The sequence below is a fragment of the Eleutherodactylus coqui genome, chromosome 12 (assembly GCF_035609145.1).
Source record: "Eleutherodactylus coqui strain aEleCoq1 chromosome 12, aEleCoq1.hap1, whole genome shotgun sequence".
Classification (NCBI taxonomy): Eukaryota; Metazoa; Chordata; class Amphibia; order Anura; family Eleutherodactylidae; genus Eleutherodactylus; species Eleutherodactylus coqui.
The window spans coordinates 121,903,791-121,927,337 of record NC_089848.1 but is presented as its reverse complement, the minus strand read 5'-3'; the positions used below and the strand labels follow the sequence as shown (position 1 = coordinate 121,927,337).

At 47.6% G+C, this 23,547-nt stretch overlaps 1 protein-coding gene across 3 annotated transcripts in view; it reads right to left on the bottom strand.

The window, feature by feature from the left end:
- Positions 1 to 1,270: 1,270 nt before the first annotated feature.
- STAM (signal transducing adaptor molecule) overlaps positions 1,271 to 23,547 on the bottom strand; it is a 35,930-nt gene continuing 13,653 nt past the window's right edge. For 2 of the 3 annotated variants that reach the window (XM_066584565.1, XM_066584566.1), the window contains exons 5-14: positions 22,871 to 23,017; positions 19,494 to 19,584; positions 14,294 to 14,480; positions 12,064 to 12,158; positions 11,069 to 11,157; positions 10,240 to 10,327; positions 7,228 to 7,282; positions 5,787 to 5,940; positions 5,526 to 5,698; positions 1,271 to 1,566 (exon numbers count right to left, since the gene is read on the bottom strand). In XM_066584565.1, coding sequence (XP_066440662.1) covers positions 1,359 to 1,566; positions 5,526 to 5,698; positions 5,787 to 5,940; positions 7,228 to 7,282; positions 10,240 to 10,327; positions 11,069 to 11,157; positions 12,064 to 12,158; positions 14,294 to 14,480; positions 19,494 to 19,584; positions 22,871 to 23,017 — 1,287 coding nt within the window. In that variant the 3' untranslated portion in view covers positions 1,271 to 1,358. Of the gene's footprint in view, positions 1,567 to 5,520; positions 5,699 to 5,786; positions 5,941 to 7,227; positions 7,283 to 10,239; positions 10,328 to 11,068; positions 11,158 to 12,063; positions 12,159 to 14,293; positions 14,481 to 19,493; positions 19,585 to 22,870; positions 23,018 to 23,547 lie in introns of all 3 variants that reach the window. The other variant, XM_066584567.1, reaches the window with a different exon arrangement.

Sequence of the window (23,547 nt, the reverse complement as noted above, 5' to 3'; positions counted from 1 at the left end):
AGACAGCGCCGTACATTATGCAGTGGCCCGGGTTGGTACTGCAGGCTAAGTCCTATTGAAGTGAATGGGACTCAGCTTACAGTACCAAACCCGGCCACTGCACAATGTACAGAACTGTCCGCTTCCCGGAGGAAAACAGCTAGAAGTGGGACAACCCTTTAAGGCATATTCACCAGTCTATTCCCACTGGCCTCATCGCCTATCTGTATTTACATTGGCTGCAGCGGTGAGCCTCCGTATACACGCATGACTGCTGCAGCCAATCACTGGCCTGACTGGTATACAACGTGCACCCGCTAAGGCCAGTGATTAACTGTAGCGGTCATTTGTGTATATGGAACATCACTGCTGCAAACAAAACCAGTGGCGAGGATGGGAGCGGCGACGCTGCAACGGAGCGGTGAGTGCGCCTTTTAGTTCATCTTTAACCCTTTCCTGCCCTCTCCCCATTTTTTAGATAACTTGGAAAACTCAACTTTAATAGTGTTTTCCCTAAAAACCATTACAGTTAACTCCTCGAGGTCTTCTCCTTCGTCATGCTTTAGTTCCAATAGAACCACCAAGGCAGCCGTGGCCACTAATCATCCGTTGGTGCAGTTACTGTAGCCATATTGGTTGTCACTCAGCTAAGTGGGTGGAGAGGTGATGCGCATCCGCGGCCGCCCAAGACTGAGCTCAGCTACGGCTGGGGTGTCTGCATGACAGGTAAAACCCAATGTGGGACAACCCCTTTAAGAGAAGGACAACTCAAAGACATTAGTGGTGGCTACATGCCCTCCCCTCGCGCCGCCTACCGGACCCCAAGCTGGACCATCACTGTGGTCCTAGATCCGCTCCCACCACCAAGACTTGCAATCATCGACTTGATATTCCATTGAGCAAAAGGTAAATAATCAATAACCAGATTTGGATCTCGATGATTCGACGGGTCGATCAGATAGCAAATTCTCACACAAAAGACAAAACGGTAACAAGACCGGGACACGTCCGCCGCCACACGCGGTCCAACAGGTGATCACGTACAAGACAATGTCGGTCTATCGAAAGCTCCGAGCCGCCATGACGTGCCGCTATATGGTCACCATGAATAAGACAGCGTGACGTCACTATTTACCATCACGGAAACGCAACGAGAACTTCAGAGGGGTCCGCTGACCGAGCCGCAGCGTCCACTCAACGCTCTCCATGTAGTGTATCATACAAGGGGTTAAACGGGAGCGAGATCAGTGGGACCTAAAACCTCCGCTTAAGAAGAAAGGTTGGCTAACGGTGAAATTAAAAGGCAAGGTTTAATAATGGGAGTGGTCACGCTACAGGTGTTATATAGGTGTTACAGCTAGGGGGCAGAGTCCGCGGACTTATAGAAGAGCCTTCTGGGGGTAGTTCTGTTGTTGCTCTTGGCCGGCTGCGGACGGGGAGAGGGTTGTAGAGGGTAGTGTGTAGTTTGGGACTTGGGACATGTTCGTACCAGTCTGATAAATAGAGAGGTCTACGGCGGCATTCGGCGTATATCCAGGAGGCGGGCCCACGTACGTGCTTCCTGCGGCGGATCCGACAGCTGCAGGCCTGAAAGACATGAGCGGGGGAGGGGGGGGACGACAACGGATTATTTCACATTCGCAATAATTGGATTATTGTATAAGGAAAAGTTAGGAACTTTCTGGAGTTTTAAATTCTCATTTCTATATCCGTTCGCAACCAAAGTAATCGGCGTCACACTTAGGCTGCACCCACACGGGCGTGAATCTTGAGCGCTTTGTGCGTTGTGAGACACGTGAATGTGAACTCCATTCTTTGGCGTCACACACATGAGCGATGCTGCCGGGCAAAAAACAAAAAAACGCTCAGGTCCTATTTTTCCGCGTGCCTCGGGACGCATCGCCCCGTTTTCAATGGGACAGTCAAACACTTTGCGTACCGTGCGACGCGAGCGCGAGGTGAGGCTTCCTATTGAAATGAAGAAGCACTTGCGATCCTCTGATGCGCGTCAAACAAGCGCCGGAGCATCGCAACGTCACAGAAGGGATGCAAGGAGTTTGTGCATAAAACGCCTTGCATCTGCAGTAAAAGTGTGAATGTAGGGCGAGCGCTTTTACACGGAGCGATTGGCGGGTACAGAAGCGCCCAACAGTCTCCCAAGAGATCGTCGCCCCTGCGCTCTTATACAGGAGAGCTCATGGCTCAGTGAATGATGAGACCGCGCCCGCCGCCGCCCGCCTCCGCTCACAGATGGACTGTCTGCTCACACGGCCGCTCGTCGGACGGTTTTGATGCCTGCAGAAACTGAACAAGCAGCGATGAACAAACCCAGCGACAATCTGCGCCATCCTGTGAAGGACCGTTCACACGGGACGGAATATTCCGCAACCAGATCTGCGCTGATAACGAACGGGCTTTGATACGGAATTGAAAATGGCAGAATTTTGGTGCGGAGTTCCATGGCGGCATATTCTGTGACGCGGTTGCAGAATATGTCGTCCCACGTCAAAGGTCCCTAAAAGCAGGACCCAACGGGGTACAGAGAGGGACATTAGGGTGGCATCACACAATCTCCTCAGAGACGCATTGGCGCATAAACAAGGTGTATTTGTACGCGTGCCTGGGCGTATTACTGCAGGTTTTGCGCACTCATGGCCAGTTCACACCCCGCGACTCACCCCTTCTGTAGACTAAAAGGGTATTTAGCCTAATGAGGTCCCTTACTTATTTGTGCGCCTTCCATAGACTTCCATGGGGCCTCTGTTGTGCTTTTTTCCATGTGATCTATATAGTATAGTGTTAAAAACGCATCGTACTTGCATGCAAATCGCACGGCATGTGAGCGCAATCCATTCTTTTGTGGACATAATGCGCAGCAGAAGCAGCGCACAAAAATAAGACCTGCAGCGATTCTTCCAGCTTGGACTATCGGAGACACATTGCTGGTGAGCAGGAACCCATTGGAACGATTGGATTCCTTTCTATCCATCTCGGAATCGGACTGAATCGCCCGTGGGCATACAGCCCAACGCTCATGTCTGGATGTGCCGTATGTGGAACATGATGAATGTGCGCCCTCTAGTGTTTGTAGATGGTAACAGCGACAACGCATTGAGTACCAAAGATATTGTAGCAGATTAACCCCTTAATGACGCGGGCATTTTTCTTTTTCCATTTTCGTTTTTCCCCCCCCCCCCCTTTAAAAAAATCATAACTCCTTTATTTATCCATCCACGTCGCTGTATGAGGGCTTGTTTTTTGCGGGACGAGTTGTATTTTTTAATGGTGCTATTTAAAGTACCATATAATGGACTGAAAAACTTTTACAAAATTCTAAGTGGAGTAAAATGAAAAAAAAAAACGACATTTTGCCATCTTTTAGTGCGTCTTGCTTCTACGGCGCACAAATGGCAACAAAAAGGACATGATAACTTTATTCTATGGGTCGGTACGATGCCAAACTTGTATAGGTTTTTTTTACTATACTCTTTTTTTTTTTTTTTTTTTTTTTAAAGACATTAAATTTTTTTCAATTATTTTCTGCGGTCATTTTGTGCGCGCAATAACTTTTTTATTTTTCCGTCGACGTAGTTGAGCAAGGTTTCATTTTTTGCGGGATGTCCTGTAGTTTCTGATAGTACCATTTTGGAATACATACGACTTTTTGATCGCTTTTTATTGCGTTTTTTCTGGGAGACAGGTTAACTAAAAAAATGCATTTCTGGCGTTCATTTTTTTTTTTCGGACGACGTTCACCGTGCGGGAAAAATTATGTGGTACTTTGATAGTTCGGACTTTTACGGACGCGGCAATACCAAATACATATTTTTAATTTATTATTTAGATTTTTTAATAATCGATATGGCAAAAGGGGGGTGATTTAAACTTTTACAACTTTTTTTTTTTTTTCTCAATAAAAAAAAACTTTATTGATTCTTTTTTTTACTTTACTTTGAAGTCCCCCTGGGGGACTTTAAGATGCGATGCTTTGATCGCTCCTGCAGTATGACGTAATGCTATAGCATTACGTCATACTGCTTTTTGACATGCAGCCTATGAAGCCACCCCACGGGGACGGCTTGATAGGCAGTCTGCTAAGGCAGCCCTGGGGCCTTTCATTAGGCCCCCAGCTGCCATGACACATGCACGGCTCTCCCGATCTCATCGTTCGGGGGATTTAAATGCCGCTGTCAGAATTGACAGCGGCATTTAAATGGTTAATAGCCGCGATCGGCCGCGCGGCCTGCCCGCGGATGTCAGCTGTTATAAACAGCTGATGCCCGCGCTGTATGAAGAGAGGTTGCATCGCAACCTCTCTTCATACATACCCCGACGCTCCATGACGTACCAGGTACGTCATTGGTCGTTAAGGGGTTAAAGGGGTTTTCCGGGCTGTTTTTATTGAGGAGCGCCCTCAGAGTAGGTTATCAATAACTGAATCGGCAAGAGGCCGCTACGCCGGACCCCGACCAATCAGCTACTCCAGCGCCTCACGGGTAACACACATGGAATGGAGAAGGAGCAGATCGCTCTGACCTGTTGGAAGCACAGGCACGGCTCCTCTTAAAAAAGGGAAAGAAAAGCATTCCGGCCTGCTGTATTTTTTCTGATGGCATTCACCACGTGGGATAAATAATGCGCTATTTTAATAGATTGGCCGTTTACAGACATGGCGGCACCAAATGGGTTCTTTTCATTTTATGTTAAAAATGATTTAACTTTTTTTTTCAAATATATATATATATATATATATATACATACACACATTACACTGTATGTATGTATGTATGTATGTATGTATGTATGTATGTATGTATGTATGTATGTATGTATGTATGTATGTATGTATGTATGTATATAACATTTTATTTTTTTAAGAGTTAAAAACCCCTTTCGTGTTTTAGTCCACCTGGGGACTTGGACTGGTAACCATCTGATCACTTGCACAATATTTTGCATCTTTAGTGCTGCAGTATATTGTATTTCTGCAGGTATTCTATTAAGTCCTGCCAGAGGCAGGGTTTAATATGCAGAAGCCTATAACAGCCCTGGGAGGATTCCTAATGCCCGAGGTGCCAATCACACTCAAGTGCAGCCTGCATTCTCTTCCGCTAGCAATATTAAGAGTGGCATGTAAATGGCTGACAGCTGCGAGTGAAGCTATTACATGTACGCCTTCTTCCGGTAAAGGGGTTTCTGGTTCTTAAAAATTGATGGTCCATCTTTAGATCAGGAGGGTCTGAACGGGTTCCTGCACCACATTTGTAGGTTTCTCCCGATGGAGGATGCAGAACGTCTACTGCGGAGAGAACCTGAAGCAGCAGCGACTTTCCTGCATTCATCCTCCAATCTGGCCTGGCATACAAGCTGCGAAGTATCTGGTTGCCATGGACTACCACCATAAACTCCGGTTCTCTTCTGCAGTAGTCGCAGACTACTCTTCTGCGAGCGAGATATGTAATGTGGACTGTAAGCTCCGCTGCGGCCGGACGGGTTTAACACAAATCGCTCGCAGGCTATAAAGTACAAAAAAATATTCACGTTACTTATAGGAAGCTTGGGGCGACTGGCTGGGAAGGTCGGAGGTCGAAGGCAGCGGCGCAGCGGTCTGACTCAGAGGCGGAAGTTGTTCTGGAGGAACCGGGTAAGTCTGTATGGGTCCCATCTGCGTGTTCCCACTGACGAGATACGTGGCGTTCGGATGTGGTCCTTGATATGTCTAAAGTGGAAACGGAAATGAGAAACAAAGGGTTAAAAGATGCCGCCAAGTGGTGAGCTGCAGGGTAACGCCATAGGTTATGTAGTACCTGCTGTGGAGGGGCCCCTGCTGGCGGCATGTAGTACTGTTGGTTTTGCATCTTTGCATACATGGAGTACATGGGGTCTTCGTTCATCAGCTTGGTGTATAGGGACAGCGCTTCCATGACTTTGACATTTAGATCTGAAAGTTCAGAGTGTTTCCTGCAGAAACAGCAAAGATCGGCCACATTATTGTGTTAAAGCGCACCGGAGTTTAACACGTTTTCTAAAATACACACCAGATTCACATGAACCCCTTTTGCTGCTGTTTGCACCCTGTTTCAGGTCTGCAAGCTGATTTTCAGGTGGTCTTCCCCATATTTCTGATGGTATGAGGTTTGATATCCACAAACAGGGGAGGGGTTGTGTAGCAAGCCTAACATTCTGCCAGTAGTTCACTGCCCTGTACTTCCAATGCTGCATTGCACTGTGCCTGGCCCAATCAGCAGGGAGGCTGTATCTGAATGCCTACCCTCTGCTTTCCCAAGACAATCAGGCATTTACAAGCATTCTGACCAAATGTTGTGTGTAATGTGTGTGCAGATAGACAGATACTGTAAGAGCAGGAAAGAGAGTCTGTGGATATCCTTATCACAGTGTCTGCAGATCTGTCAGCCTGAAGCCTGTAAGTGCAGGAGAGCTGTGAAGATAGATCCTGCCTGCGATACTGTGGAAACATCCCTGTGTCTTAGTTACTAAGGAAGCTCTATACCTAACAGTGGATTGCAAAGAAACAGAAAGAGACCCCTAGTGGCAGCCACTTCAAACATGATTTACAGTGATCCATTTCTAAGCAGAAGTAGTCTTCTGAGATTGGGCTTAGGACATTATGAATGTGTCAAGTAGGTCGTTCCCTATGCGCCCTGTCAATGGGGGACATCAGTCAGCAGTGAGGACCACCCACCGGACACATTCACTCAGAAGCGAAGAAGAGCTGGTGGGGAAGGGGAAATGGGAGGGAGTCGAGAGTAAATAGACATTGTTGGAGTCAGCGGGGCCGTAGCTGCAAAGCCCTGTAGCCGCCGTGCTGACATGAAAGATCCTCCTTAATAGGACTAATGACAGGGAGTGCAATAAGACGGTCACATGCAAATCGTTCTGCTTCTTCCCGAGACCCCTCGTCATACTTCCAACATGGCTGAGGCTAGTCGTAGCCTACCAGATGCACAAGGAGCCCTGCCGGTGCATTGCTAGTATAAGACATAACATTCTGCTCTGATTGGCCAGAGCTGGCGAATCAAAAAGCAGCAAAGCAGCGTCCAACTACCGTGTGCACAGAGTAAGGACAGGAGCCCAATGGCCATGTTGGAAGAATGAAGAGGGACCCAAGAAATCAGCAGATCGTGGTCAAACCAGGAGAAACAATGGCGGTAAGTACCTCAGGATCAGATGCTCACTATTATCAATTAAAATATTGCGGTGCCCGTTTTACGCCGAGGCGACACCAACCTGTCGATGTCTTCAAGCTTCTCATCAATCATTGGCCCCATCTGGTGACAGGCAGCTGCAAAGAGAGCAAAACGCGCTGAATCTTAATAAAAATGTATGCCCAATCAAAACAAATCAGATGGGACGGAGGTCTCTCGTTCTGTCCATAGGGGGCGATATTGTAGTGGTTAGTGCCGACAGCATCAAACACAACAAAGGCTGTGAGGCCAATAGTGAAATGGCCTAGAAGAGTGACAGAGGTCTTTGGCGTCTCCTTCCCCAAATCTTGTGGCAGCTCATACAGCGTACATTACTCAGCCGCACGTGGGGGGGGTAAAAAGGCACCTCCGATCCTGGATAAACCAAGATGGCTGCACAGCTTCTCTGACTACCCGTTACACCTTGTGCATTGGCAGTCTAAGACATTACACACTGCCCTGATTGCTGGTCATGTGTGCAGCACTGGCCAATCACAGCAGCATGTAGTGTCTTAGACGACCGATGCAGATGGTCAGAGAAGTGGTGCGGCCATCTTGGCTTGTCCAGGACTGTAGGGTCACTTTAAGTGCAAGTCGAATTTTGTTCTTCAGCTGACAGGAGTGAAATGCAGAATTTTAGTTTTTTTTGATTGAACATCAAATGTCAAACTGAACCACATGACCCTCCTTAGCCAATCAATAGCACTAATGACACTGAATTGTTCTGCCGGCCTGTGATCATACCCACTGGTACTTGTATAATTCTATTACAAGGGTCTCCGGCCCAGAGGTAGCCGCAGGGCCAGCGCTGCGAGGGCCTGAACCCTTAGGGCATAATATCAAGGTTCGTATATTACTAGCACCGTCATAGCGACAGATCTCTTCCACCAGCTCAATGGAGAAGAGAGAGGAGAGCAAGTCACGAGGAAGCCCCGCCTCCTGGACACTTGTGACATAAAAGGTCCTTTGATCACCGATCGCACCATCTTCACTGCGGAGTGGTTAATCCCCCGTATAATGTAGTCAGCCGTTCTGGATCATCAAAACTGCTAACAAACCCCCTTTAATGTCTTAACACCGCAGGACATAAGTTTACGTCCCAGCTGGGGGGCACTTAATGCAACAGGAGGTAAACATACGTCCTGTGGATGGCGGATGACCGAGGGCCGGCCTCCTGCTGCAACAGTAGGGATTGATAAGAACAGCAATCCCTGCTGTTAATCCCCTACATGCCATAATCAATGTACATCCCAGCATGTGAAGGCTAACCAGAGGAGTGTGCTCTCTGTGACGTCATAGACTCTCCGCCATGACATAGCGGAGGACCAATGGGTTGTCTGGGTCTGCCATGGCCTGTGATCGCCATTGTAAGCGATAACGCATTATCATAGTGATCAGAGCGGTTAGGGTTCACATCCCCCATAGGGACAGAAAGAAATGGGGATTTTGGGGCATTTTTTCCTGCTTGTATATAAAAAATAAATAAATAAATAAATTTTATATCTATCTATATCTCCGGTATCATTGTACAGGTCGTTATGGATACAATTAGGCCGCATGCACACGACCGGGTTGGACTCGCCATGTGGGACCCCTCAGTGAAATCCGACCCGGTGCCCAGCCGGTTACCCTTGTGTACCTGTCTGGATTCCCTTCTTCTGTGCGGTGGATGTGCCGGCCAGCGTACATCCGCAGTACAGATTTGACCGTGCCAATGCTAGGCGATGATGCAGAGCCCGCGGCCTTTCCACAATGATTATTGCGAAGGGCCATGGGAAGGACGGCTTCCATTGACTTTAAGGGAAGCCGTCTGTGCGTAGCTAACACAAATATAGAGCATGCTGCAAGCAGAATAAGTGTTTTTCCATAGGATGCTATGGCAGGTATCTGCTGCGGAGGCGGACGCCCGCTCTCGATTCCACAATGCAAATCTGCCGTGTGCAAATTAAACACTCCATTTATCCCGCAAGACAAACTGTAAAAATAAATAATAAATAAAAAGAGGCAAAATGCTTGTTTTTTTGCCTCCCCAAATACACAATAAAATTGATCAAAAAAGCCAATATGTATCCAAACACGAAACAAAAAACTACAGCTCGGCCGGAAAAATAAAAAATTCATGGGACTTCGAATGCAAAGCTGTAAAAAAATATAATTTCCCAAAAAAAAGGTTCTTATTGTGCAAAAATGTAAAGTTGTTTAAAAAAAAAAAAAAATTATACAGTTCGAGTTTCATCGTAATCGTATAAAGCTGCAGAAAAAGAGAAAAAGGTCCGGTCATTCATGCTGTATGATTGAGGCTATAAAAAAAATAAGCCAGAATTTATGTCATTTATTGATTTTTTTGTGTTTTGGAGGGCAGTGAGAGAAAAGTTTTAAACATTACATGTACCCACAGATCGCACCAATAACGCCTACAGCTCGCCACACAAAAAACATCCCCCACACGGCCGCGTCAACAGGAAAATAAAGAAAGCGTTAGGGATTTTGAAAAGTGGAGATGAAAATCCCCATAAAACTGTTGCGTCCTTATGGCCTAAATAGTCCACGTCACTAAGGGGTTAAAGAGGGAGGAGCCATCACTGGATAAAGTCAGCGGGTTGGGTGTACGGCGCTGCAGCCGCAGCCTCGCTGACTATCCCAGTTCCCGTTTTCCACGCTCCCCTCCTTTCATCCAGACGGACTCTTCTTCCCGCTGTGTTGAGTGGTTGGTCCACAATCTGATGCAACCCACTGAGAGGGAACAGTGCGGACCACCCAACCGACACATTGACAGTGTAGGGAACTGAACGCAAGAAGAGCAAGGAGGTAGGATGGAAAAAAAAACGGGGATAGCGTCAGCGCGGCCGTGACCACAGAGCCATGCCACCAGCGTCACTCGTTCTCTACACGGGCAGATCCTAGTTAAAGGGTCACCCTTAATAGTCCATATAGACATTGAGGGAGGGGGGTTGGTTCTCTGCTGAGGACCTCCCATCAATGAGCCAGTAGGGTAGGATCTGCTCCGTCTGCGTATCACAATATGGCCGCTGCAGGGAACACGAGTCATTCTCACCTTCCAAATGAATTAAATCTGCTGGATCCGGTAATCCGTCGGTGGGATCTGCGCTCTGCAGCATCTGTAGTAACTGGTCCATCTTATCCTGCAACAACGTGAGAATCCATGAATCAGCGCACAATCTGCATATTCTGATTTTACTGTGACCGTCCAATTGGAGAGAAACATTCTAGAAAATTCCGGTTCTCTCAGCAGCTCCCTTTGCTTTGCTGTGTAGCATGGGACGGAGGGTGGCAGCAGATATGGGGACAGTTGTCACAGAGCGCGACACCCTGCTGCACGGATAGAAGGGAGGAGCTGGGAGGCTCCAATATGGCGGCTCCGACTAATGGCACTGCGCTATTCCCTCCTATGAGATGGAAGGAGGTCGCCAAGTGATGTCTTATGGTGTCCTGTAGATGGAACGTCAGCGGTGGTCACGCATGCGCACTACAGCTACAGTCACATGGAGCATTCTTGAGTTCGTTGAGAGTCCCAGGAGTCGGACCCCCAGCAATCAGACATTTTTATCCTCTCCTGTGCATGGGAGATCAAGGTTTTTATTGTACAACCCCTTTAAAAAGGAGTGTTGGAGTTGAAAGTGTAATAGAATGGGAGTCAAGCCATCTATGACTCTTATGCGGACATCCGGCTCCGCTACACTGACCGGGCGATCAGCTGACCACCAGGGATCCTGAGCAATTAACTATTGATGACCTATCCTGAGGATTTGTCACCAACAGTATTTGCCCAGAAAACCCTTTAAATACATGAGACATTTCCTTTAAAATGCCACCTTGTGCCCTGTGTATTATGTGCCACCATACAGGCGTGGAGAACGGTTTACCTCATCGATGTACACGGGCTCCGGCTCCGGCTCGATTGTCTCCACTTGGACTTCATCACTAAATTGGACAGTTTTCTTCTCGGTCTTCACTGGAAAAACAAAGTAACGGAGTGTTACAGTTTCGCTTGTCAATGGGGTGTGTCCATACACACTAACAGCCCAATCAATGATGGCAAGGCAATGGTAACACCCAATTGTCATACTTTTTCAGAAGGCATACCAGAGGAAATACAAGTACAGCGGTGCCTTGACATACGAGTTTACTCTGTTCCGTGACGGAGCTCGTAAGGCAAAAAACTGGTATGTCAAAGCACTTTTCCCCATTAAAATGCATTGAAACGCCATTAATGCGTTCCAATGGGGAAACTAACTACAAGTAAAAAAATAAATAAATAATCCTCACCTTCCGACGGCGTTCTGCGATGATCTGCGGCACTGCTGCAGGCTGTTGCTACCTCCTCCACGCCAACAGAGGATTGCTTTCTGGGTGTAGGGCTTGAATGCCCCGCCTCCAGCAAGCTAATGCTCTGATTGGTTAATGCAGCGCCAGCTTTCATTGACTGACGCCACGCTGAGTTAACCAACCAGAGCATAGCTCAAGCCCCGCATCCAGGAAGCAATCCTCTGTCGGCGTGGAGGAGGGAGCGACAGCCAGCAGCAGCGCCGCAGATCATCTGGAGGACGACACGCTGGCGACAGGCAAGTATCGACTTCTCCCCTGAGCCTCAGCTTGCGAGTTTTTGGACTTGCAGCCAGACTCGTACCCAGAGTTGTTGCTCAAAAATCAGAGCAAAAATTTGGGAGAGCGCCTGCTCACAAGTCAGTCAAACAACTCACCAGCTGAGGCGCTCACACCACAAGGGGGCACTGCATTTACTAAAATAGACATGTCAGTAGAGGCGATAGATCCCCCCTAAATAACTTAACTACCAGATAGACATCGATGCGCTTATTCTGAGCCAATCAGATGTGGAAGAGATCTTAAACCAACTCACTCATCTCCGGCTCCGCTGTCAGGTCTGCGGTGACAAAGTTTGAGGGAAATAATCCGATTCCTTCGCTCGTCTCTCCTTTCCACCAGTTCAGGTCACTGTAACAAAGGTAGATGTGTGAGGCGCCATCTGGTTGGGGTTTGTACAGTCATCAGGAGCTGGCAGATAAGGGTTCACTTAAATAGGGCCACGCTGCAGGAGTGCTGCAGTACACGGCCTTCTCTTTTGCAGGCTGCATAGCATTTAGTCAGCGCTATGTAGGGAATACAGGAAAAGCCAGCGCCATTTTAGTGATTCGACCCGGCAAGCATGTGATCGCCAGGTGCCCGCTGGCATGGCATACATCACAGTAGCCCCCGGTCAGCTCTGCTGGCGATTAATGTCATTATAGAGGGTGATTTCCCCCTGCAGTTGGGGCTCCTATGGATGCTGCAGTTACTGTGGAAAACTGCAAATTAAAGACGACAAGCTAGCCCCCGTCCACAGGATGTCCACAGGATGTCCACAGGATGTCCACAGGATGTCCACAGGATGTCCACAGGATGTCCACAGGATGTCCACAGGATGTCCACAGGATGTCCACAGGATCGGGATCACTTGGTGATCGGTGGGGGTCTCACTGCTGAGACGCCCAACAATCCCAAGAACAGGAGTCCCGTATACCGTTCTGCCTCTCACTGCGGGGGTCACCGATTTCAGTGCAGTGACATCAGAACGAATGGAGCGCTGGATGAGGATGTGCCGTCACCGCTTCATTCATTTCAATGGGGCTGCCAAGCGGGTGCCGCCCCGGTATCTCTGGAGTCCCATCAAAAGTGAATGCACGACCAGCGCTACATTCAGTCTCCTCACTGCTGCGAGGCGTGTAGTAACTCCACCGTAAAGAGGACGGGGGACATGGGTCCCCTGTTCTGAAGATCAGCAGCGAGACCCCCACCGATTAGTAAGGGATAACTTGTAATTGTGGTAGAACACCTTTGAAAAAACAAAGTGAATGACCCTCAGAGGTGTTATATGCCGTTAGAAGGGGCAGAGATTTATAGAACAAACAGCATTTATATTAGAGTCATTCACAAAGTAAGAACCGCCCACAACTGGCGCCACGCCAAACGGTCATCATATGCGCTCGGAAATCCGGGATTATACAAATGGCATATAAAAAAAATGTCCAAAACACAGAAAGGAGGAAAACTTATTCTTGGACTTTTTTTTAAAGTATATTTATGCTAAAACGAAAAACTATAAATGTAAGAAAAAAAAACAAAAACAAACAAAAAAAATAACACAATACATGAAATACTTTGTACACGACCGCTAAAATACAAAACAGATGAAAAAAAAAGGTATTAAAAACAGCCCTCGGTCACAGAACAAAACATTGGGGTAATAAAACCACCACGTGCGTTAAAAATCACTAAAAAGTGTGCTGTCCTAAGGACCAAAACCCTCTGGTCATTAAGGGGTTAAATCTCAAGATTGTGGGAGGTCCCAGAGGTCAGACGCAATCCATCATAAAGTGATGGCAGAGGCCAGCCATACGATGTCACTTTATCAGATGGGAACGCCCCTCTAGCGGCTCGTCCAGGAGGGGACATACTTACCTGGGCTACTGGCGTTGGCATCTCCACTTCCAGCCCAGTTCTGCCCGGGGTATTGGTCCGGAACCTTCCGCTGTGACGTCATTGAAGGGGGCCGGCTGTTCGGCAGGCTGACTTCAATAATTAAACCAGCCCCATTCTCTGTGTCGGCCATGACAGAGATGGAAGGGGGGGGGGGGGGCCTAAGTTACTGAAAGAAGGCTGAACAGCCGGCCCCTGCAATGATGTCAACTTTTCCCGCGATGACGTGGGATCCGCGACCCGTCTGCAGGGTCAATTGCAATCGGGCAGCAGGTCGGACGGCGTCCACTGACTTCAATGGAAGCCGTCCATGCAGATACCGCACAAAAATGGAGCCCGCTGCGAATTTTCCTCCGTGAGCGGATATTGCAATCGATGTGCCATAGCGTGCCGTGGAGGGCACCTGCTGCAGATCCGCCGTGGGCAATCGCTGAGGTTACTAAACACACTGAAATTAATGTGTTATTTTCTCGTGTGAATCCCGCCCATGTCGCCATCGGCCTGAACTTCACCCACGTAAATACGACCGACGACGTCCGGAGCCGCTTCTGTGGAACATTCAGCAGAGCGCTGATCAACTAATCGCCTGCACACCGATCCCGCGCCGCACCCACCTGTCATCCAGGACAGTGACGATTTCACCGGCTTTAAACGTCAGCTCGTTATCCTCCGCGGCTTCAAAGTCGTAGATGGCCTGCACCTTCCGGCCTTCAGGCTTGTGATTGGACAGGAAGGAGGTGCTGGGGTACAGGCCGGACACGGCGCCCGGCGGCTTCTGTTCCTTCAGCGATAATTCAATTGCTGCAATAACACAGGAGAGACACCGTCAGAACCCGCGGCGGCTGTAGAGGACCTCCCTGTAACCGGACGCTCTGGACTGGACCAAATATGGAGTCGCCCCCCCCCCCCCTCTTTCTTTTTATTTTAACCCCTTAGTGACCAAGCCCGTTTGCGCCTTAATGACCAGGCCAAATTTTGCAAATCTGTCACTTTAGCATGGAAAAACACCAGAAAGGTTTTGCATATCCAAGCGATTCTGACATTGTTTTTTCGCCACATCTTGTACTTCATTTAGGCGGAAAAAAGACCGATAGAATTTGTGTTTATTTATTAAAAGCGCCAAAATTGGGAAAATTTTGAAAAAAAAATCGTCATTTTTTCACATTTCCAACTGCAATATCTCAAATATGTGCAAACCTAATATAGAAATTTTTGCCAAGATTTATATTTCCATCCGTTTACTTTATTTTGGGCGCAGATTGGAAAAACCTTCGTTTTTTTTTTAACCATTTGGGAGACGTACAAATGTAACATTACTTTTCAGCATTTTGAGGAACCCTTTGTTTTCCTACACCAAACCGAGATTGGAAAGGCTCATAGGAGTCAAAATGATAGATACCCCCACAAGTGACCTCATTTTAAAAACTACACCCCTTAACGTATTCACTGAGGGGTGTCAGGAGGATTTTAACCCCACAGTTTTTTTTCAGGAGTCAATGCAATTTAGAAGAGAAAAACAAAAATTTCATATTTTTGCAAATATGTCATTTTAAAGACAGGACTTTTTTATATAGTACACATGAAAATTAGGATTTGCACCCCAGAATGGATACCCCTGTTTGTCCTGTGCTCAAAAACATACCCATTGTGGCCCTAATCTTACGTCTGGATGCACAATGGGGCCCAAAAGGAAAGGAGCAAGCAGTGGCTTTCGAACAGAAATTTTGCTTGAAGGAGATTTAGTCCCCATTGCCCACTTGTAGAGCCATTGAGTGACCAAAACGATGGAGAACCCCCACAAGTGACCCCATTTTGAAGAGTAGACCCCCTAAAGAAGTTATCTAGGGGTATGATGACTTTTTTGGCTTCACAGTTTTTCAATGAATCTAAGCCAAGCAGAAGGAAAAAATTACGATTTTCATTTTTTTGTCAATTTTGTCAATTTAAAAACTGTTTTTTTTGTACAGTGTACATAGGAATGAAGACGTTCACCCCAAAATGGATACCCCCGTTTGTCCCGTGTTCAGAAACATACCCATTGTGGTCCTAATCTACTTAAAGGAAACATAGCTAGGCCTATAATGGAAGGAGCACCCATTGGATTTCAGGGTACAACGGAATAAATTCCAGGCCCCATTGCCCACTTGTAGAGCCATTAAGCGGCCAAAACGATAGAGAACCCCCACAAATGACCCCATTTTGAAAACTAGACCCTGTAACGAATTCATCTAGGGGTGTACTGTGTATTTTGACCCCAAAGTATTTGACTGAATCTAAGCAGAGCAAAAGGAAAAAATTACAATTTTTATTTGTTTGGCAATTTTGTCAATTTAAAAACTGTTTTTTTTTTACAGCACACATAGGAATGAAGACATTCACCCCAAAATGGATACCCCCGCTGTCCCGTGTTCAGAAACATACCCATCGTGGCCCTAATCTACTTACAGGACACATGGCTAGGCCCATAATGGAGGGAATGCCCGCTGGATTTCTGGGCAGAACTGAATAAATTCCAGGCCCCATTGCCCACTTATACGGAAAAAAATTTACTTCCTAAAAATAATCCCCCCCCCTTGCCCCCCCGCCATCCCCATTTTTTGGCATTCCCTAAATATTAGATAAAGGTAATAATATAAACTGCGTTTTATGTCCGAAGACAGGGGTAATTACGGCTGGTTGGGTTGGGCACATGGGGCAAGAAAACCGGGTATCCCCCCCCCCCCCCTCCTCTCGTATTTTGGGGGGTATTTCGTAACCTCAGCGGCGGGGATGGGGTGTAAAGAGTGGCGCTCTGTGAGGCTTTGTAATCTTGCTGCGGTGCGGCGGTCTCACAGAGAAGGCGCTCAACAAGCTGCTCCTGGAACTGCAGGAAGGCGAGCGTTCCCGGGGCTTCTTGTAAATTAAAGTATTACAGGTAGCGGTCTGAATAACGCCGAGCTCACACGGCCGTATGTGGAATCTGCTTGTGGAGGCCCGCAGCGGATTCCAGCTGTGAGCCCGGCTGTGAGCCCGGCTGTGACCCTGCGTACGGCCGCGTAATGTACTGCGCATAACTGCCTACTCACACAGGCGGTTTTTTGTTTATATTTCCCGTGCCGTCGCTTAGAGATGACTCGGGTACCCGCAGCCCGTACACAATGTGTTTGCACATGGGCTGCGAGTATATCCGCGGTCATAGAGCACAATGGGCTCTAGGTCGCAGATATTCGTGGTAAAATATAGAATGCTGTGTTCTGTTTTCTACGAGTGGATTACGTAATTCCGACCCGCTAATTGGGGGGGGGGGGGGGGGATTGTGTAATCCAATGCATGTGATTGATCCGTGGATTACCGTTGATCAAGCGCATGCAGAACCCGCAATTCCTCTCCGGTCATGTGTGACCGGCCTAATGTTAGATCGCTACTTTATCACGTGACCGGGGACCGCTCAGCGAGGCCGCCGGTCACTGCTCCAAGCACTCAGCGACCGTTCGTCGCTGGGACCAAGAAGATTTAAAATTTCCTGGGCTCCCTGGCTCCTGCGAATGTGTCCGGCATTTTGCCGCGGGCGTATGTGCAGCAGCCGGAAGGGTCCATGGAGGATAATCGCATCTGGATTCAAATGCGGAAGCCTCCGAGAAGATGTTTCATCTCCCCCCACCGATCGCATCGGTGAGGGGAGATGAAACTGCCACTTTTTAAAGAACTTTTACGTGATCGCCATTATGCATTGGATAACGGCGATCACGTGACCAGTAACCGCATACCGCGGCTCCCCGTGACATCTCCAGGCTCTTGGCTACCTTTCCCGACACCGGCCGGAGGACATCGGCGGACCTGAGGTGAAACTTTTTTTTTTTTTTTACACTTTTTTTCACTTTTCCGCGATCGCCGTTATCCATTGGATAACGACGATCGCGGGACCGCTCACTGCGGTCCCCGCTGACATCTCCTGCCTCCCGGCTACCTACAGGAGCTGGGAGCCAGGAGATTTTAAATTTCCTGTGCCGCCGGGCCTTCTGCGCATGCGGCTGACGTAATGCCACCTGGCGCGCCAGGTAGCATTACGCCAGCCGCATGCGCAGAAGGACGGCTACAGGGCCCGAAGCATCAGGACAGCGGGGAGCCGTTCCGCGGACCTCGGTGAGTAATTTCAGCTGCACCGATGGATCCAATCCATCAGGGCAGCTGAATCTTTAACTTTTATTGCAGTTTTATTTACTTTTTTGCGATCGGCGCTATCGATTGGATAGTGCCGATCGCAATGCCGGGGGGGGGGGGGGGGGGGGGGGTCCCGAACAGCCCGGGATGACAGCTCCATGCTGTCAGCTACCTGCGGACACCAACAGCATGGAGCTGTCACGCCCACAGCCCGAGGGGCTTTATTCTCTGCAAGAGGCGTGTTTTTACGTCCTCAGAGAATAAAGCCCACTTCGGGAGGACGTAAAAACACTATGGGCTGGTCGTTAAGGGGTTAATTACGTATAAAGGAAGTTTTTAATATTTTAATAGTTAATTGTTTTTCGTACTTAAAAATAAAAAAATTTTATTTTATTTTATTCCCCACGAGGAACTTGAACTCCCGATTGTTTGATCACTTATATATTATAATACCACCATAGTATTGCATCATACTGCATTGTGACAGGCGTTCTATCAAGACATGCCAGTGTTAATAGGCAAACATTCATGGCCGCTCTGGGGGCCTCCGCAAGCCTCCAGGCTCCCACGACAATCAAATGGCATCCTGCAGCCTCATTGCAGGGAGGCCTTTCAGGACTAGTAGATGCCTATCAGTCTAGGTCATTGTCAGAATGGACAGGGGTATTTAAATGACTGATAGCTGCAATGACCGTTATCTCCAATCGCGGCTATTACGGGCGGGCATAAGTGGTCAAAGACCGCCAATATCCGCCATGTATGGAGCGGGCTAGGCTGTCGATTCTACGTACAAACCCAGCACATCCACCATACATGTACAGTGGATGTCGCCAAGGGGTTAAAATATGGATGTATCTGTAGGTGATCCATAGGTCATCAATACAGCATCCGTTTTTCTAACGAGCAGTTTTGCGCAATTCACATCACCTTATCCTAATGTCACATGCCGATGTGTGACCTCAACAGGTATAGGCCGATCATTGATATGATCATTGGGACTACGTTTTTGCTTCTCTCAGCCATACAAGGACCTAAAGTCCATGTTTAAGGAAAGAGGTATTTATGGCTATGTAATAAAACGAAGGCATGTATCTGTAAGTTAGCATACAATGCAGAGTCATGTCAGCTTGTGTCTGGGAGGGGAATCAGCAGTGTAGGTTTTGGATAAAGACGGCACACAATAGGTTTGATTTTTCTATCTCATGGCAGAAAAAGACATCATTATGTCATGAAGACTAGGAAATCGACAAATAGTGATTTTTTTTGTTAAGCTAGTATAAAAGTTTTACTTTCCAGAACCAAGACAGAAGCCATTCAGACAAGTACGGGGACACCCTATTCGTCGGTCCACTTCCTGGAGAATTTCTCTGTCTTGGTGCCGTTTGAAAGTGGGCTTCTCCGGCTGCTGATATACAAGTCAGATGATGCCACCTCCCAGTGATGCAATGTACGTTGTAATCTTTATATATAGTGATGTGATGTAATTTGCAATCTTTATACTTTGTATATAGATAATTTAGAAAAGGACACTTATTCACCACTAAGCTCAATTAACACTTAATTTGAATAAACTATTATAGTTAAACCCTGGATATGGTCTTACTCTCTTTAAAGCCGTATCCGAACCCAAGTGTTGCTCCTTAAAGCAAAACCTTAATTACAGATTTCACTTGCCTTTAGCAAGATCCTCCTCCTCCTTCTTGATGGCTACTGTACCGGGGTCTTTAGTGACCAGCGCAGGGCTCGCTTTAGCTTGTTCTGCCGCCTGTAAAATACATATATAAGACACATGTGGGAAACCTTACACAACTTACCACTATACCTGTCGTGAAGATGGCATTTTGGTCCCATTATTGCCATCACCACCTGAGCTATAGCTAGGGCACGGTGACAGTATCAAGCTGGAAACAACTAGCAGTTAGTAGCGAAATATAACTGCAATCAAAATTATTCAACCCGACTGCATATTAGGGCTCATGTCCACGGGCAAAATAAGAACTAAAATCCGCAGCGGATTTTAACTCTTCTCCTGCCCGCAGATCCGCACCCCATAGGGATGCATTGACCACCCGCGGGGTAGATAAATACCCGCAGATCGTCAATAAAAGTGATTTGAAAAAAAATGGAGCATGAAAAAACCTGGACCACGCTCCATTTTCATGCGGGTCTCCCGCGGGGACCTAAAATCTGATTTTACTCACACGCTCCAGTTCTTCTCTTCTCCGCGGCGCCATCTTGTCTCAGTCGCGGCCGGATCATTTTGCTTCGGCCCGGCGCATTCGCGGGGCACGTCACCGACGTCATCATGCACATCCGCCGAGCCGAAGAAAGAAGATCTGGCCGCGACGCAGAGAAGATGACGCCGCGGCGAAGAGAAGAAACGGAGCGGATGGGAGGTGAGTTTATTCTCATTTATTCTTATTTTCAGCGCTCATGTCCACGGGGCAGGAGGGATCCGCTGCAGATTCTCCATGGAGAATCCGGAGCGGGCCTGATTTTCCCCGTGGACATGAGGCCTTAGGTTTACTTGCCAAATTTACAAACTTTCAGCTGCTTGCAAAGAAAAACAATCAAACAAGAACAGTTTGAATAACACAACGAATAAAAGTGGCATCTTCTAATTCACCAAAAATTGCCATTTTAATGACTGCTGCAGTCTCAAGATGTATTCAGTCCTCCAGATAGCAACTGATCTGTGCTCTTATGAGGGATTCTACCTCAAGCACACCCGATGTAACTAATCAAGGGCTTCATTAGTGGCATCAGGTGCACTTTAGACAAAAAAAACATCAAATACCTGGATCGGCGAGGGCTTGGTTGACTGTGACGTATGATTATATGTTGGAGCTCATTCACAAGGATGTAGGCGTATTTCTGTTGCATAAACAGCGTACTTATGTGACCAAAATACGCATATTCCCCGTGTATTGCAAGAATGCCCCCATTGATTTCAGTGGGCAACTGACTTTAATATGACCTATTTTGGTGAGTGATACGCACCCAAACAGGATGTTCTGCAGGTTTGTTTTAAGCTGCATAAATACAACCATGTGAATAAACCCGTAGAAAATCAGAAAGATTTGCTGGCAGTAAGATGAATACTAAATGCTGCAGGTCTTCCTGCCCGAACTGTAAGACGTCCACCTCAACTAACCCAAAAGCACAACCATATAAATAAGGCAAAGAAGTTTGGGGATTCTGTTCTGTGCTGCGATAAAACAGAACTGGAACTTTTTGGGCCTCCGGATCAGCAGTACATGAGAGGGCAAAATGTTAAAAAAAAGGCGAGAGCCAATCAGCATTTGGTGAGAGGCTCAACCGCGACAGTCTCTATATACTCTCTACATCATTAGACAAGGAAACCCCATGTGGCTGGCAGGGACATCCTGGATGACCCGGTCTCGTTGGAACCAGGAAGAGAAGTTACCAGCAGCCCTCCAAGCTGTATCCAGCGAGGGAATAAATGGATCCTGAACCGTGAGCCACATATCACACCCAGTAAAGAAGTGGTGGCGGCATCAATGGTGGAGATTTAAACAGAAGTTTATTTCATTCCATTCCATACCATTGATGCTGCCACTACTTCTTTACACGCCTCACTGGAAGTCGCTCCGATTGTTGGATTTTCCCATCTGATGTGGATTCACATTGAGACTGATCCATGGAAAACTTGTCACGTGACTTTATGCCGCACCCCGGGGTCACGGGGAGAATTACCATACAGGGGAGCTCCAATCCTGAGAGGGCCGGGGCTGTAATAAAGGGGGCAGTCAGTGTATGCGCCCCAACTTCAATGTATTCCGTAAGGTAAACAGATCCCCGAATACCTCAAGTTATTTCTAACTACTCGCTTTGTGTAGGAGGCAATCATTGGGGAGACAACAGGACGACACGCCGTTCAGTGTACACAGCAGACGCTCACTTCTGCAGGACTGTCTGTTTACTGTGACTGGAGGCGGGCGGGCAGCGCTTCCCAGCCCATTCCACCTCCATGCCGGTGGCGCACTCAGAGATGCCAGTGCTACTCTCTCCTGTGTTATAGAGATGGAGCGAGCATCACGGGGACGAGTGTCGGGCATTGTTCGCCCCACAGCTCATCCCGTCTGAAAGGGTCTGTAATACCAGACAGTTCAAAGACAAGAGTGGCGCTGCCTGTGGAAGGGAGACTATTTTTATAATATTGGACATCCCCTTTAAGAGAACATGTGTGCAATGAGCTATTTTGCAAATGGCACAAAAATATTTGTTGTTCTGTTACATAGTATCCAAGGCCGAAAAAAAGACACGTTCATCCAGTTCAGCGTGTTACTCCCCTCCCCCCACCCCCGCCTTCATGTTGATCCAGAGTAAGGCACAAAAGCTGGCCAAATTTATACAAAGGTAATGGCAGGATTGGAAGTGACGAGTAAACCATAATGAGGAAATCGTACAAGAGATCAGTGTGTTTAATGGTTAAGATTTTATTTCCCAAGGGGACAATGTAAGTCATTTGTGTAAATGCAGAGTTTTTGAAAAATATCATTGTATCGTTCCAGGGTGGACCTTATTTCTGTTTTTTTTTTTCATTGTAATGGAAAAAAGTTTACAAAAGCTCAAAGGCAAAAAAAAAAAAAAAAAAAGCTCAACGAAGGAGGTAGAGGCCAATGTTCCCCGTTTAGAGGATAAATTCCAGCCTCCAAACCCCGGATCACCGACCCTTCTGAACTCATAGGAGGAACTTACATGTTTGTTCTGAAATACGTCCCGCTCTTCTGCAGCCAGCGGGGCTGTGACCACACATTGCCCCACAGCCTGGACTGTCAGTCCTGACCGGCTAGACATTTTCAGAATTCGCAGTGTTCCCGTCTCTTCTGGATTTTTGCAATACAAAAGGCTAAATCTACTGCAAAGTCTGCAAGAAGACCTGTGGATGTTGTTGGATTCGGAGAGTTCCCCATCCTAGCCCATGCGCCCGCTGCGCCCCTCACTAGGAGTCTCTGCAGCGCCGACACCATATTGTGTGTATATTTTGGTACAACAGCTCATCAGACCTGTAATCTAAGCTCACGTACCTGCGACCCCACGGCGGGGAAGGTCACGCCTTGTTCCTTCAGGTTCTTTATCATAGCTGAAATGAGACTAAGTTGCGGGTCGTTCTTGAACTCGTCCGCCCATTCTACCATCAGGGCTTTCAACTTTTCACACACTTTTGGGTGTCCCTGTAAGGAAAGAAAAATAAAGATGCATATTTTGACTCTTCTGTTTGATAAAAGTTGTAAATCAGACGGTCCCCAGCGACTGAGGCCAGGATCATGTATGCACATATACGCTCCATCCATGTATGGGGGTTTGGAGGACCCCCAAGTGTCATGACTGGCCGCAGTCCCAGCAATCAGAGCCACACTGATCCGATCACATAGGTACATCCCTCACCCGGCAACCAATACCAAGTGCTGCCAGTCCGGTGATAGAAGTGGGCCGTGATACGGATCACCTGACCGGCGGCCACACGGCTTTGTTGCTGGTTGAGAAACGTGAGGGCTGCTCCGGGCGCTGCTGATGGAGAGGAGCGGCGCTGAAGGCTGAAATCAGCTGCGGATCCACAGCCGATTTACAGTTAAAATCTGCAAAGTTAGTGCGAATTTCGATGCGTAAATGCTGAGGATCGTACCGGGGGATTTCCTGCGGCATTTCTGCTAGGTGTGAACATAACCTGAAGGGATATTTCCATTTTAGACATTTACTGCAC